This window comes from Staurois parvus, unplaced genomic scaffold, assembly GCF_062004578.1.
Source record: "Staurois parvus isolate SC_StPar_1 unplaced genomic scaffold, SC_StPar_1.0 ptg000500l, whole genome shotgun sequence".
In the NCBI taxonomy this organism is placed as follows: Eukaryota; Metazoa; Chordata; class Amphibia; order Anura; family Ranidae; genus Staurois; species Staurois parvus.
This window is the reverse complement of record NW_028318296.1, coordinates 842841-859696: the sequence shown is the minus strand read 5'-3', so window position 1 is coordinate 859696 and position 16856 is coordinate 842841. Positions and strand designations below refer to the sequence as shown.

At 42.2% G+C, this 16856-nt stretch overlaps 1 protein-coding gene across 2 annotated transcripts in view; it reads right to left on the bottom strand.

Annotated features, from left to right (window-relative positions):
• The window catches only part of LOC149452041 (uncharacterized), an 860283-nt gene that overhangs the window by 98471 nt on the left and 744956 nt on the right, over positions 1-16856 (bottom strand). For both annotated transcript variants that reach the window (XM_089689852.1, XM_089689853.1), the window contains one exon: positions 16591-16716. In XM_089689852.1, the coding sequence (XP_089545978.1) occupies positions 16591-16716 (126 nt within the window). The remainder of the gene's footprint in view (positions 1-16590; positions 16717-16856) is intronic.

The window sequence follows — 16856 nt, the reverse complement described above, 5'->3', positions numbered from 1 at the left end:
GTCCCTGCAGTGAGCTCCGCTATTTCTGACAGTTCTCTGACAGAAGGAACACATGTTTAGCGGTTGAAACATTGTATCTATTAGTTTCCATTTAGGATACAGATGTTTCAACCGCTGTACATGTGAAGAAGCTGTGAGAGAACTGTCAGAAATAGAGGAACTCTGCACATACACTTTTTGCCGGCTTGGAATTATTCTTCTTTTCATCCTACTTCTTCTTCTTCTTCTTCTTCTTCTTCTTCTTCATCCTCATCCTCATCCTCTTCTTCTGAGGATGAGGATGAAGAAGAAGAAGAAGAAGTAGGATGAAAAGAAGAATAATTCCAAGCCGGCAAAAAGTGTATGTGCAGAGTTCCTCTATTCTGCAGATACACTTAGAGGAGCTCTGCAGATACACTTAGAGGAGCTCTGCACATACACTTTTTGCCTGTTTGGAATTAATCTTATTTTCATCCTACTTCTTCTTCTTCACTTCTTCATCCTCATCCTCAGAAGAAGAAGAAGAGGATGAAGAAGAAGAAGTAGGATGAAAATAAGAATAATTCCAAGCCGGCAAAAAGTGTATGTGCAGAGTTCCTCTATTCTGCAGATACACTTAGAGGAGCTCTGCAGATACACTTAGAGGAGCTCTGCACATACACTTTTTGCCGGCTTGGAATTAATCTTATTTTTATCCTACTTCTTCTTCTTCATCCTCATCCTCAGAAGAAGAAGAAGAGGATGAGGATGAAGAAGAAGAAGAAGAAGTAGGATGAAAATAAGAATAATTCCAAGCCGGCAAAAAGTGTATGTGCAGAGTTCCTCTATTCTGCAGATACACTTAGAGGAGCTCTGCACATACACTTAGAGGAGCTCTGCACATACACTTTTTGCCGGCTTGGAATTAATCTTATTTTCATCCTACTTCTTCTTCTTCTTCTTCATCCTCATCCTCATCCTCAGAAGAAGAAGAAGAGGATGAGGATGAAGAAGAAGAAGAAGTAGGATGAAAATAAGAATAATTCCAAGCCGGCAAAAAATGTATGTGCAGAGCTCCTCTAAGTGTATCTGCAGAGCTCCTCTAAGTGTATCTGCAGAATAGAGGAACTCTGCACATACACTTTTTGCCGGAAACCGCTGTATGGAGGGAATGTCCCAGAACTGTCATTAATAGTCTATTTCTGACAGTTCCATGACATTCCCTCCATACAGCGGTTGAAACAGCTGCATGGAGTGAATGTCCCAGAACTGTCAGAAATAGACTATTTATGACAGTTCTGGGACATTCACTCCATACAGCTGTTTCAACCGCTGTATGGAGGGAATGTCATGGAACTGTCAGAAATAGACTATTAATGACAGTTCTGGGACTGTCCTTCCATACAGCGGTTGAAACATTGTATCTATTTGTTTCCATAAATGGATCCATTTATGGAAACAAATAGATACAATGTTTCAACCGCTGTATGGAAGGAATGTCCCAGAACTGTCATAAACAGTCTATTTCTGACAGTTCTATGACATTCCCTCCATACAGCGGTTGAAACCGCTGTATGGAGTGAATGTCCCAGAACTGTCAGAAATAGACAGAAACTGTCACAGAACTGTCCTTCTTCTCATCCTTCTCCTTCTTCTCATCCTTCTTCTCATCCTTCTTCTCATCCTTCTCCTTCTTCTCATCCTTCTCCTTCTTCTCATCCTTCTCCTTCTTCTCATCCTTCTCCTTCTTCTCATCCTTCTCCTTCTCCTTCTTCTCATCCTTCTCCTTCTCCTTCTTCTCATCCTTCTCCTTCTCCATCTTCTCATCCTTCTCCTTTTCCTTCTTCTCATCCTTCTTCTTCTGCTTCTCCTTCTCCTTCTCCTTCTTCTCATCCTTCTCCTTCTTCTCATCCTTCTCCTTCTCCTTCTTCTCATCCTTCTCCTTCTCCTTCTTCTCATCCTTCTCCTTCTCCTTCTTCTCATCCTTCTCCTTCTTCTCATCCTTCTCCTTCTTCTCATCCTTCTCCTTCTCCTTCTCCTTCTTCTCATCCTTCTCCTTCTCCTTCTTCTCATCCTTCTCCTTCTTCTCATCCTTCTCCTTCTCCTCATCCTTCTCCTTCTCCTTCTTCTCATCCTTCTCCTTCTTCTCATCCTTCTCCTTCTTCTCATCCTTCTCCTTCTCCTTCTTCTCATCCTTCTCCTTTTCCTTCTTCTCATCCTTCTTCTTCTGCTTCTCCTTCTCCTTCTCCTTCTTCTCATCCTTCTCCTTCTTCTCATCCTTCTCCTTCTCCTTCTTCTCATCCTTCTCCTTCTTCTCATCCTTCTCCTTCTCCTCATCCTTCTCCTTCTCCTTCTTCTCATCCTTCTCCTTCTCCTTCTTCTCATCCTTCTCCTTCTCCATCTTCTCATCCTTCTCCTTCTTCTCATCCTTCTCCTTCTCCTTCTTCTCATCCTTCTCCTTCTCCTTCTTCTCATCCTTCTCCTTCTTCTCATCCTTCTCCTTCTCCTCATCCTTCTCCTTCTCCTTCTTCTCATCCTTCTCCTTCTTCTCATCCTTCTCCTTCTTCTCATCCTTCTCCTTCTCCTCATCCTTCTCCTTCTCCTTCTTCTCATCCTTCTCCTTCTTCTCATCCTTCTCCTTCTTCTCATCCTTCTCCTTCTTCTCATCCTTCTCCTTCTCCTTCTTCTCATCCTTCTCCTTCTTCTCATCCTTCTCCTTCTTCTCATCCTTCTTCTTCTCATCCTTCTCCTTCTCCTTCTTCTCATCCTTCTCCTTCTTCTCATCCTTCTCCTTCTTCTCATCCTTCTCCTTCTCCTTCTTCTCATCCTTCTCCTTCTCCTTCTTCTCATCCTTCTCCTTCTTCTCATCCTTCTCCTTCTCCTTCTTCTCATCCTTCTCCTTCTTCTCATCCTTCTCCTTCTCCTTCTTCTCATCCTTCTCCTTCTCCTTCTCCTTCTTCTCATCCTTCTCCTTCTTCTCATCCTTCTCCTTCTCCTTCTTCTCATCCTTCTCCTTCTCCTTCTCCTTCCTCATCTCCAAGGGCATTTAAATTAAAGGTACAGTGTTCTGCACTAATTTAAAGGCTCTCTGAAGCCTAGAAACCCTTTTTATAAGTCATCTTCGTAGCGGAGAAATTCGCATCGAATCGAATTTCATACTGGAATTCGCCGAATCAGCCGAATCAAATTTTTCATTTCTTCGCTCATCTCTAGTAGAAGTAGTCACTTAATGCCAAAGCCATTTTACCATTCTTGATATAATATAAAACCTAAGGTTGTGTTGAGAAAAGAGATACTATACATGTCAAACCTTACAATTGTGAGTGAGCTGTGTGTGTTCACTTATGTATCTGCATGTACATGGACGCATAGGCTTTAGGTTTTCTTTTTGGGGTGTGGGAAATACCTACTCCCCATAATATTTATTCCTGCCTCTTTTGTTTTTGTATTTCAATGGTTTTTATTAATTTTAAACAGTATAAAACAGAGGCAACAAAACACGCCCACGCAGGGGCTATCAATTGCACCAATTAAAAAGGCATAATAGAGCAGACAACGCTCTAATTCCAATAAGGCAAAACATATGCCCACGCAGGGGCTATCAATGGCACATAGGTTACAATAACATCAGTAAGACTCAGATTATCGTAACTAAAGACAGTTGTCCACTGTCACATCAAAACAAACAGAAAAGGAGAGAAGAAGAGCAAAGAAGAAAGGGGAAAAAAAACCAAAAAAAAAACCAAAGAGCAGGGGTCCACGAGCGCCAATACCAAACTTCATTACCTCCCCACACTGGCCGGGGGGAGCGCGGGAAAGGCGTATTGCAACCACGGCTCCCATACTTTCAAAAATTTATGTTGAGAGTCGTTGCATATACTCGACATCTGTTCGTTGAGCATCATAGTAGTCATACGATCCCGCACCCCCTGGAAAAGTACAAACGGACTCTTCCAGGCCTGAGCAATTGTCCTAGTAGCCGATAAAAACAAATAGGAAGCCAACCGCTGCTGACAAGCCAAGAGGCCCGGTATGGGGCAATGAAGCAAAGCATACCGAGCATCCCGGCGTATGGAGAGATGGAACAAAGTGAAAAGGAGGCCAAACACACGAGACCAAAAACGAACCAACCTCGGGCATGACCACCAGATATGTAGTACATCGCCACGATGGCCACAACCCCGAAAACATCGATCACTACAGGCAGGGTTAGCCTGGGCCAGACGAGCCGGAACCCAGTACCAACGGAACAATACCTTGTAGGCTGCTTCCAGCGTGGTCGTATTAAATGAACATTTAGCTATGAGTGACCAGGCCCTACTCCAGTCCTTCGGATCCACAGCCACTCCCAGGTCGTGTTCCCACTGAACAACATATGAAAGAGAAGTGTGAGACGAGCGTCTGTTCAAAGCTGCGTAAAGAAGGGAGATAAGGCCCGGGGCGCCCGGGTGCTGCTGGCAAAGCCGTTCAAAGGCAGATTTCTGATATGGGAAAGCAGAAGTGGCCCGCAGCGAGAGTAGCCAGTGTCGCAATTGAAGGTACCGAAAAAATTCCGCTGGGGGAACATCCTGAGACTCCCGAAGGACATTCGCCTCTTTTGTTTTTGAATACAAAAGCCAAACCTCACTAACAACATTATACTCTCAGATCCCACTACTGCCAGCAGAATGTAATGACTGCATTCTCAGATCCCAATGCTGTGGCCAGAATGCGACCTATTATACACTCACAGCCTCAGACTAAGCAGAGATTTTCCAAGGCTGGCACAACATTCTGAGCACCAGTATACTGATAATGATCATCCCTAGGGCTGGTTAACTAGGTTGTTAACCTTTTACACATGCATAGCCACCACCATGGAACATGCACTGTTTACATCATCTATTGTTGCAACTCTGACCTTTAAATAAAATGTCTGTATTACCAGCTGCTCTATCCAGAGAGGAATGTAACAGTGTTTACAATACAGTTAACTCCTTAGAGAGTTTAAATTTTTTAAAATGTTTGATTGGAGCATTCAGAGAACTAGCTGAACAATCCTTTAATGAAAGAAGAGAAAAATGGTGATAGAAAACATTTACAAAAGACATGCCACAAAACAGACAATAAGCAACAGTAAAAGAATGGGACAAAAGGGAAAGATAGTTAAGTAAAGTTTGGCTTGTCTTTGGTCTCATACTGAAAGGACTGTGCTTGCAAAGTAAGGTGGGCCATAGACAGTTTGAATCTTATCCAGTAATCAATCAACTTGGGTACAATCACTAGACACTGGTATAGCCTCTAGCAATAATCGCCATATAATCAATAAGATTGGCAGGAGGGATTCCCCTGTCAACACTGTCTGTGTTGTGGTTGCAGGAAAGAAATTTGCTCCTTGTATGGTGTGCTTTAGTCCAGTCTGATATATTCGAATCTAAATTTACTAAATTGCTTTAGTAAAGCAATGATTTCACTGCAATAATAGTTACTGCATCTACCTACAGGCTTTGATACAAGGACATTTATCCCTGTCACAGGTTCACCTAGTTGGACACAGCCATTTTCAAAAGCATACTAAACACACAAAGTCCTCAAGGGCCCGTGTCATGCAAAAAATGCAAGAGATGCAAATTAGGAGGAATCGCCGGTGTGCATTAGATAAACATGTACAACTTAACCAATACAAACATGGCTAAGACTCTACCCCAGGATGTATTTTGGAAAATAAACTACAAAATATAAAAAAAAAGTAAAAAAAAGTACCATTTCTGGGAACAGTCCAGCACCACCATAATAGTGATCCAGCTGTAACTTGTAGTTCCACTCTATGCTGAGACAAATTTCTTGCAGTGAAGGGAGCAAGCACCTATGTACCCATTCAGAGGTGTAGAAGCATCATCAGAGAAAGGAAGGAACCTTGCTCACTGACCCAATGCATGAATATATGAATGAATGAGTGTTGCCCTCTGAGGGCATGGCTGGTGCGGTACTGGCTTAGGCCACACTCATTCACATATTCTCCTAGATTGTAAGCTCCCAGGATCAGGCCCTCCTATCCCTCTTGTATTGAACTGTATTGTTGCTGTATTGTCTCCCATTATATTGCAAAGCGCTGAGCAAACTGTTGGCGCTATATAAATCCTGTATAATAAGAATAATATTCATGCACTGGGTTGGTGAGCGGGGTTCCTTCTTTTCCCAGATGACACTATCATAGTAGGCTACAAAATTATATATCATATTATATTGAAAATAATGAAAAACACATAGCGGAACACAGACATAAAAATATTTAAAAAATTGGCCAATGAATTAAAAACAACTAAACCTGGCCCCTGCTCTCTTCTGATGGCTATTTGCAAAAATAATAATGGGACTTCAATAATATGTTAACCCAACATATTCCATTTCATATTCCTGATATGTGCCTGTTGTATTTGTATGAAAAATGATCTTGTTCTCTTTATATTGCTTCCTTTGTGTGAAATCCCTCATGTTCCTGTCAGTCCCTCTGCTTTCCTGTGAACAACTAAGCAGGAGAACACAGTATGGTTCTCTAGCTATGCTGGGAACCCAGTGTGCTCTCCTCCAATGATTAAACGTGTCCTGACCCCCCCCCCCCCCCCCCACACACACACACACAGCCATTCACTGGGAAGGATCAGTGTGCTGCTGTGTGTCCTACCCAAGCTCCCTATGCAGCTGAGAACAGAGAATGCGATTAAAAAAAAATGGGAAAAACAGTGTTTATAATGGGTTTTTTATATATATCTATAAAAAATGTTTTTCCTGGCATTTCTATTTTAAACTGAATGGGTTGTTCTAAAAGGTGAGCGTTTACAATCACTTTGATTAATATCCTCTTTGGAACTAGTCATATATATGACAGATTTGAAGTCCCAATGCTATACAGGATCAAATGGTATATTTCAAGTCCCCTGGTTACTAAGAGTATATACTCAAAATACCTTACATTGTATGATAAAGAAACCATAATGACCCTGCCACAAATCCATATACTAGAACCAGGACTGGCTCGCAATAGTAATCATGGGATGCAAAACAGCAAATATTTCAGTCACAGGCAGTGTGTATATCCACATTTGTGAAACCCACTGCTGGGGCTTAAAGTATAACTAAAGGCAAAATTAATTTTTTTTCTTTTAGTTTTGGATAGAGTGCAGATGGATTAGAATCCCTGTCTGTTTTTACTGCTGTATGTGCCCTCATTAGGGAGATTCACTCTCTATTTTTTGTGTTTACCATTTTCATAGAAAGTGCAAGAAACTCAACATTTGGGGGGAAGGGGATTGTCCCCAGTAAGGTAATACAGGGGAAATTTTCCAATGGAGACATTAGTTCTGGAGACCTGAGGCACCCCAAAGTATCCCCTTAACTGCTTCCCTGCTGCCTTATAGCAGAACTACTGCTACAGGGTGGCAGGGTTGCGCAAAATCAAATATATATATATATGTGATTTTGCATTTCTGGGTAGGGGGCGCGTGTGTGCCGCCCTACCTGTGCCTCCATTGGTGGCTACAGATGTCGATCGCCGAGGAACAGTGACATGGGAGAGACCTGTGTGTAAATAACACAGGTCTTTCTCCTGCCAGCAGTAACATGCTGCTGTGTATTTCTCTGCACAGCAGAGAAATACACAGCAGTATATTTTCCAAGCAAAACACACACAGCACATACAGTAAAACAGCGCACGGTTAACCCTTTGATTGCCCCAGATGTTAACCCCTTCCTGCCCAGTGTCATTAGTACAGTGTCAGTGCTTTTTATTAACACTGGTCACTGTATTATTTTTTTTTAAATTCCAGTATATATACCGCCATTTGTAGATGCTATAACTTTCACATAAACCAATTAAGTTGCATGTATTGACATTTTTTTTCCTTCTTTCCCTTCTTTCTTTCTTTCTCTCCTGTTTATCTCCTCTTTCTCTCTTTTTCTCCTGTTTATCTCTTCTTTCTTTCTCTCCTTCATTCCTTCCTGCCTTCTTTTCCTCTTTCCCTCCTTTATTCCTTCCTGCCTTCTTTCCCTCCTTCATTCCTTCTTTCCCTCTTTCCTTCTTTCCCTCCTTCATTCCTTCTTTCCCTCTTTTCGTTTCTCCCTCCTTCCTTCCCTCTTTCGTTTTTTTCTGCCTTCCTTCTTTCCCGCCATCCTTCCCTCTTTCCTTTTTTCATGCCTTTCTTTTTTCCCTCCTTCTTTCTTTCCTGCCCTCTTTTTTCCCTATTTCCTTTTTTCCTTCCTTCCTTCTTCCCCTCCTTTCTTCCCTCTTTCTCTTTCCCTCCTTCCTTCTTCATTCTCTTTTTCTGTCTCCTGCTTCCCGCCTTTCTTCTTCCCCTCCTTCCTTCTCTCTTTCTTTCCCTCTTTCCTGCCTTTCTTCTTTCCCTCCTACTTTCGCTTTCCTTTTTTCCTTCTTTCCCACTTTCCTTCATTCCTCTCTCTTTTTCTGTCTCCTGCTTCCCGCCTTCCTTCTTTCCCGCCTTCCTTATTTCCTGCCTTCCTTCTTTCCCGCCTTCCTTCTTTCCTGCCTTCCTTATTTCCCGCCTTCCTACCCTCTTTCTATTTTCCTGTTTCTTTCTTTCCTGCCTTCTTTCTTTCTATCTCCTTTTTTCTTGCCTTCATTCTTTCCCTTCTTCTTTCTTTCCTTCCCTCTTTCCGTCTTTCTTTCTTTCCCTCCTCCCTGTTTTACCACTTTCCTTCCTTCTTTCTGTCTCTGTTTCTGTCTCCTGCTACCCTCCTTCCTTCTCTTCTTTATTTCCTTCCCTCTTTCCTTATGTCCCTCCTTCCTTCCTACCTTCCTTCTTTCCCTTCTTTCTCTTTCCCTTCTTTCTTTCTTTCCTTCCTGCCTGCCTTCTTTCCCTCCTTCATTCCTTCCTGCCTTCTTTCCCTCCCTCCTTCATTCCTTCCTGCCTTCTTTCCCTCCTTCATTCCTTCCTGCCTTCTTTCCCTCTTTCCCTCCTTCATTCCTTCCTGCCTTCTCTCCCTCCTTCATTCCTTCCTGCCTTCCTTCCCTCTTTCCCTCCTTCATTCCTTCCTGCCTTCTTTCCCTCTTTCCCTCCTTCATTCCTTCCTGCCTTCTTTCCCTCTTTCATTCCTTCCTGCCTTCTCTCCCTCCTTCATTACTTCCTGCCATCTTTCCCTCCTGCCTTCTTTCCCTCTTTCTTTCTTTCTTTCCCTCCTTCATTCCTTCCTGCCATCTTTCCCTCTCTTTCTTTCTTTCCTTCTCTTTCTTTCTTTCTTTCCTTCCCTCCTTCATTCCTTCCTGCCTTCTTTCCCTCCTTCCTTCTTTTCCGCCTTCTTTCTTTCTGTCTTTCTTTCCCTCTTTCCTTATTTCCCACCTTCCTTCCCTCCTTCTTTACTGCCTTCCTTCGTTCCCTCTTTCCTTCTTTCTCTCCTTCCTTCTTTCCCTCTTTCTTTCTTTCCGTCCTTCCTGCTTTCCCTCTTTCTTTCTTTCCCCCCTTCCTCCTTGCAGAGCCCTGGATGTGGTGAGAGGAGACTGGGGGCTTGCTATGACCTTAAAAGTGCACCTGTCAGCCACCAGCTGTTGTGGGACCAGAACTTCCAGCATGTCCTGACAGCTTCTGTTAGACTCCTGCTTCCACAGGAGCTGGGGAGACCTGTCTGGGATTCACCAGAACAATCCAGGTTTTGTATCATGTGCCTCGGTTTCAGTCCGCCTGAAACCTGGACATATTTTTCAGACCAAACTTTACTATTTATTTTACTATTTACTAGAACTATTCACCTGTATTTTCGTCCTGCAGCAGCTGAATGTCATCTTCTCTTCCTCTCCCTCCCACCATCATTCAGCTGATACAGGAGCAAAATACGGGTGAATAGTTCTAGTAAATGCCACCCCTCCTGTCCAGCGTCCTTTTCCTTCTGTTACCCCCAGCCCCTGTGTGCTCCCCTGGCCTGCTCCATGGGAGCTCAGTGACTTTTAGGTGGCAGAGGTACACCGGATAACACACAGACTGTTTTATTTTTTTTGTTGGGGGGGAGGAGGGTGTACAAGTAGCTGGTTGTGCCTAGGGTGCCAAATAGTCTAGGACTGGCCCTGCATATACTGCATTGCCCACAGAAATTGGTATTGAAAAATGGAGAAAACCTCAGACTGTCATTTAGGCTTGGGGAGCTCATAGCCCACATCCCCCAGATCCACTGAGCCTCCCTTTGAAGTACTAACTCTCCAAAATTACCCCACCTCCAGCACCAACAGGAATTGGTGTAAAAAGGATTTACATATGAATTCTGATTTAGTTGTTAAAACTGCCAACCAGAGAGGAAATATATTACTTAAGGACAAACCCAAGTATATTTTAATGTGTAGGCATATACTGACCAGTTGTTTTTGGTATACTCCCATTCCTTCAATTAATATGGAATCAGACAGGAGAGCTCTTTTTCGTATTATAGACAGGCTTTAAAGTTCTACTGGTGGAACTTGGTGTCCAGTGACCCCACAGTTTCAGCAGGGCATGACCTGCTACTATTATATTGAATATATACAGTATGGATTTTGCACCTTTGCATAGACTTTGAAGATTGTGTTTCAGTTTTGGATGGGATCGCCTCCCTAAAGCCCCAGCAGTGGGATTCACCAGTGTATACATACACACTGTCTATGGCTGAAGTATCTTCTGTATTGCATCCCATAATTACTATTGAGAGCGTAGGCTGCTTCTAGTACATGGATTTGTGGTGGGATCATCATGGTTTCTTCATTATACAATGTGAAGTGTTTTGATAATATATCTTGAGTATATACCATAACAATTGGGGAGCTTGACATATACCATCTGATCATGTATACCACTAGGACTCAAAATCTGTTATATATACGACTGGTTCCAAAGAGGATGATAATTAAGTCTCATAAATATTTTTACAAACACCCATAGGAAAAGAGTAGGGCCGTGTTTTTTTAATTAATTGGCTTTATATACAGTATGTGTCTCTGTGAGTTTTTCATTATTTTGAATGAAGAATGATTTATAATTTTGTAACTTACTATGGTAGCGCTGGACTGTTCTCAGAAATAGTACTTTTTGACATTTTTTGATATTTTGTAGTTTATTTTATAGACTATATCCTGGAGTAGAGTCTTAGCAAGGTTTTTATCGATTAGGTTGTACATTGTGAAAAGCACCAAAAACTTACTTGACAAAGGAGAATTAAAGTGATACTAAACCCTATTTCTAGTTTTAATTCAAGAAGTCCAGAGATGTAATGTATTGTCTGCTTCCTTAAAGCCTAAGTTTAGTAAAAATTAAAAAACAATGCCAACATCTGGGGTCAGGATCAGGGGCCAGTAGCTATAGCAGTGGAGAGGTTCACCAAAACAAAACCCAGCAGGATAAATGCACAAGCAGGTCCCCCTGGAAGCTCACGTAGGCTCACCCCAGGCACAGGTTCTAAGCATTTAACTGTTTTTCACCAGAGCTCCTGATGGTGGAGAGGGGTTTCACAGCACAGGTCGTGGTGCTCAGGATCCCCCCACCAGGAGGTAGCCAAGGTATGGACGGCAGCATGAACACAAGGAGTAAGATATTGGCTGGAGAGAGCAGAATCATTTGGTCAACAGAAACTGCAAAGACATGGCTTTAATAGGAAGTTCATGGGAGGAGCAAGGAGTTCATGGTTCACCAGAAACCAGATAGAAAGTAAGGTTGTCCAAGGGATCAGGCAGGGTACTGTCCAGCATCTCAGGTGGCACAGTCAGAAGAGCTACTTCTAGATGGAACAGAGGTCCTAGGTTTGGATCCAGATCAAGACAAACAATCAGCACAAGGGGCATTACTTACTTTTAAATGTAATATTGGAGGAGGCGAACCTTTTATTCATATACCCATCCTCCATTCATAGATTATCTTTCAATCACAAAGCAATAGTACAGCGTATATTAATGGAACAGGTGGATGGAAAGGATGGGCATGGTTGTCACTCTTGATGAGTACATATTACAGGTCCTTTGGTGCTATTAACCCCTGCGGCACCGGAAGATTGCAGGAGTGAGGGGGGGATTTCATTCAAAGCAGGTGTCAGCAGCAAAACGGACACATCACATCGATGGTAAGTAATATCAATTGAACTCATTTAAAAAAAATTGACAAAATCTTTCCTGGCTATGCATCTGGTCCCTCAGCTGCTTCACCCGTCTCCCTGTTTGCACGTGTTTTCTTTGCATAGCCAGCTGCAAAGGAGACAACTGTGCATCTGTGCTCCCAGCTGGGGCTGTGTTTATCCACTGAAGCACACAGTGCCAGGCAAGTCACACCCCTGTGCCCTTATCAAGGTTCCTAACAAATACCTGCAGGTGCCAATTGATTTCTTACACTCAGCTCCCTTCTGCAACCCGGAAGTTTGTAGGAACAGTGTGGACCCTGCAGCAGTGTCAAGAAAAGCAGGTAAGTGTTAGCGGATGGGGGTTGCATATGTGCTGGAGCATTTTTTACCGCAATGCTGTGAATGCATTTATGCAAAAAAAAAAACACTGAAGCTGTTGTACTACAGGTGAAACTCGAAAAATTAGAATATGGTGTAAAAGTTCATTTATTTCAGTAATGCAACTTAAAAGGTGAAACTAATATATAATATAGACTCATTACATGCAAAGCAAGATAGTTCAAGCCGTGATTTGTCATAATTGTGATGATTATGGCTTACAGTTCATGAAAACCCCAAATCCACAATCTCAGAAAATTAGAATATTACATGCAATCAATAAAACAAGGATTGTACATAGAACAATATCGGACCTCTGAAAAGTATAAGCATGCATATGTACTCAGTACTTGGTTTGGGCCCCTTTTGCAGCAATTACTGCCTCAAAGCGGCGTGGCATGGAAGCTATCAGCCTGTGGCACTGCTGAGGTGTTATGGAAGACCAGGATGCTTCAATAGCGGCCTTCAGCTCTTCTGCATTGTTCTGTCTCATATCTTTCTCTTGGCAATGCCCCATAGATTCTCTATGGGGTTCAGGTCAGGCGAGTTTGCTGGTCAATCAAGCACAGTAATCCCACGGTCCATGACCAGGTTTTGGTGCTTTTGACAGTGTGGGCAGGTGCCAAGTCCTGCTGGAAAATGAAGTCAGCATCCCCATAAAACTCGTCTGCGGAAGGAAGCATGAAGTGCTCCAAAATCTCCTGGTAGACGGCTGCGGTGACCCTGGACTTAATGAAGCACAGTGGACCAACACCAGCAGATGACATGGCTCCCCAAATCAACACAGACTGTGGAAACTTCACACTGGACTTCAAGCATCTTGCAGTGTGTTCCTCTCCATTCTTCCTCCATACTCGGGGTCCTTGGTTTCTAAATGAGATGCAAACGTTGCTCTCATCAGAAAAGAGGACTTTGAACCACTGAGCAACAGACCAGGTCTGTTTTTCTTTAGCCCAGGTAAGACGCTTCTGACATTGTTTGTTGTTCGGGAGCGGCTTGACAAGAGGAATATGACATTTGAAGCCCATGTCCAGGATCCGTCTGTGTGTGGTGGCTCTTGATGCACTGACTCCAGCCTCAGTCCACTCCTTGTGAAAGTCCCCAACACTTTTGAATGGCCTTTTCCTGACAATCCTCTCCAGGCTGCGGTCATCCCTGCTGCTTGTGCACCTTTTTCTTCCACACTTTTCCCTTCCACATAACTGTTTCATGTACAGGAATGCAGACAACACAAGATGCTGGTGTGAGGAATCATGTTGTACACAGAACTACATCCAGGTCAGCATAGAACAGGAAACAGGAAGTATAAGGCAATGCAATATTACCATATGCAAGTAGGGTCACAGTATTTGCATAATAACTCTATAACATCTCCCTTTTTTACATTCAATTCAAACCTTATAAACAATTAAACTAAAACAGATCCTGAACAGTCTTGAACATGGCATACTGTGTTACTGGTAGATACACTACAGATTGAGTCTATCTGGTGGTCTTGAAACTCGACCACTACGCAAGACCACAGGGATTTTGCCTGGGGAAATCCATTCAGCTCCAGAAGGTGTTGATAAGGAGCTACCCTCTTTCCTGGCTGGTGTGTTTGGCAAAGAAGAATTTGACGGGATATGTGGCTGCATTTTGTCATCCTCATTGTATCCCGATATGACAGCAGAGTTCTCTCTGCTTTGAGTATATGGTCCAGTAGGACTCGGGGCATTGAGCACCTCAGGAGGATCACGTGCAGGATGCTCATAGGCTTGTGTGGTGAATCGTTCTGCCTTTCGCAGGTCCACTCGATTACGGCGGTAAAGACTACCTTCTACATCCACAAGATATGATCGAGGAGCAACTCTCTGCACACAGGAACCTAGTCTCCAGCGATCGGTCCTGTCACCTGGAAGCGGCTTCATACGGATTGGCTCTCCAATCCTTAGTTCAGGTAAGTCTTTAGCAGACACATCGTATGACAGCTTGGCAATCATAACTTTCTATTAATGTGCTTTGATACAGCACTTTGGGATCATCCAACTTCTTTTGCAATTACCTTTTGAGGCTTTCCCTCCTTATGGAGGGTGTCAATGATGGTTTTCTGCACAACTGTCAGGTCAGCAGTCTTTCCCATGATTGTGATTCCTACTGAACCAGACTGAGAGACCATTTAAAGGCTCAGGAACCCTTTGCAGGTGTTATGGCTTAATTAGCTGATCAGAGTGGGACACTTTGAGCCGAGAATATTGCACCTTTTCACAATATTCTCATTTTCTGAGATTGTGGATTTGGGGTTTTCATGAGCTGTAAGCCATAATCATCACAATAATGACAAATCATGGCTTGAACTATCTTGCTTTGCATGTAATGAGTCTATCTCATACAGTTATGTTCAAAATAATAGCAATCAGACATCACTAACCGGATCAATCACTGTTTTTGGTAGAAATTATATTTCTACATGGCAAATAATTTACTAGCAGGTGTAGTAGAGTAATAGAAATCCAACAGACCCAACAGTCATGACATGCATGATGCTGATTCTGTGTAATTGAATCACTAACTGAAAGGGGCATATTCAAAATAATAGCAGTGTGGAGTTCTATTAGTGAGGTAATTCATTCTTTGAAAAACAGGTGGCAATTATTGCCCTTATTTAAGGAAGGAAGGCAGCAAATGTTGTACATGCTGGTTACAGTGCATTTCTCTCTGAAATTCTGAGGAAAATGGGTCGTTCCAGACATTGTCCAGAAGAACAGCGTACCTTGATTAAAAAGTTGATTGGAGAGGGGAAAACATATAAAGAAGTGAAGAAAATGATAGGCTGCTCAGCTAAAATTATCTCAAATGCTTTAAAATGGCAACCAAAACCTGAAGGACGAGGAAGAAAGCGAAAAACTACCATTCGAATGGATAAAAGAATAGCCAAAAAGGCAAGGGCTCAGCGAACAATCAGCTCCAGGAAGATGAAAGAAGGTGTAAAGTTACCTGTGAGTACTGTTACAATTAGAAGACGCCTATGTGAAGCCAAGCTATCTGCAAGAAGCCCCCGCAAAGTCCCACTGTTGAAAAAAAGACGTGCTGAAGAGGTTACAATTTGCCAAAGAGCACATTGACTGGCCTAAAGAGAAATGGCGCAACATTTTGTGGACTGATGAAAGTAAGATTGTTCTTTTTGGGTCTAGTGGCCGGAGACGACCCCCAAACACTGAATTCAAGCCACAGTACACTGTGAAGACAGTGAAGCATGGTGGTGCAAGCATGATATGGGGATGTTTCTCATACTATGGTGTTGGGCCTATTTATCGCATACCAGGGATCATGGATCAGTTTGAATACATCAGAATACTTGAAGAGGTCATGCTGCCTTATGCTGAAGAGGAAATGCCCTTGAAATGGGTGTTCCAACAAGACAACGACCCCAAACACACCAGTAAACGTGCAACATCTTGGTTCCAGACCAACAAGATTGATGTTATGGAGTGGCCAGCCCAATCCCCGGATCTTAATCCAATAGAAAACTTGTGGGGTGACATCAAAAATGCAGTTTCTGTGGCAAAACCAAGAAATAGAGAAGAACTGTGGAATGTAGTCCAATCATCCTGGGCTGGAATACCTGGTCACAGGTGCCAGACGTTGGTTGACTCCATGCAACACAGATGTACAGCAGTTCTCAGAAACAGTGCTTATACAACTAAATATTAATTAGGTGATTCAAAGGAAAGCAAAATCTTCAAACATTTTTCAGTTTATATAGTGAATGTTTGAGTTTGTAAAGAAGAATACAAACACTGCTATTTTTTTGAACAGTCTAATATTCACTTTTCTTCAATTTTTTTAGAGGAACAACACAAATTTGATATATTTTTCTTCATGTTTTGATTTGGAATAGAATGTGTAGTGTTCCCAATGCATTTGTGTGTATGGAAATAAAAGCTATTAGAAGGATTTTGAGCTTTATTCACTTTTTTCAACACACTGCTATTATTTTGAACACAACTGTATATTAGTTTCACCTTTTAAGTTGCATTACTAAAATAAATGAACTTTTGCACGATATTATAATTTTTCGAGTTTCACCTGTATGTTGTACTTGAAAACATGATTGCCAGGAGTATTATGCCTAAAACATGCTCACTCTGTTCCTTATTGGTCTTCATGGTGTCATGTTCAAAGACCTGGCGAAAGAATATTTTATGTACTCACCATAAAAGCTCACAAGTAGGAAAAGTGACAGGTACAGGTATTCAATGATTGTTTTGCTCCAGGAATCTACCTTCTGGGTTATTAACTTAATTTTATTCACTTCTTTTGTTTTTCCAGTGAAAAAGCCTGCAAGGTTAGAAAAAAAAAATATTCAGAGTACAACATATAAACAAGAATTAACACCATACTTTTTTTGTAAAGTTATTTGGAACACACTAAATAAACATTTACCTGAGAGTACTACCTATATAAAATGTATATAAAGA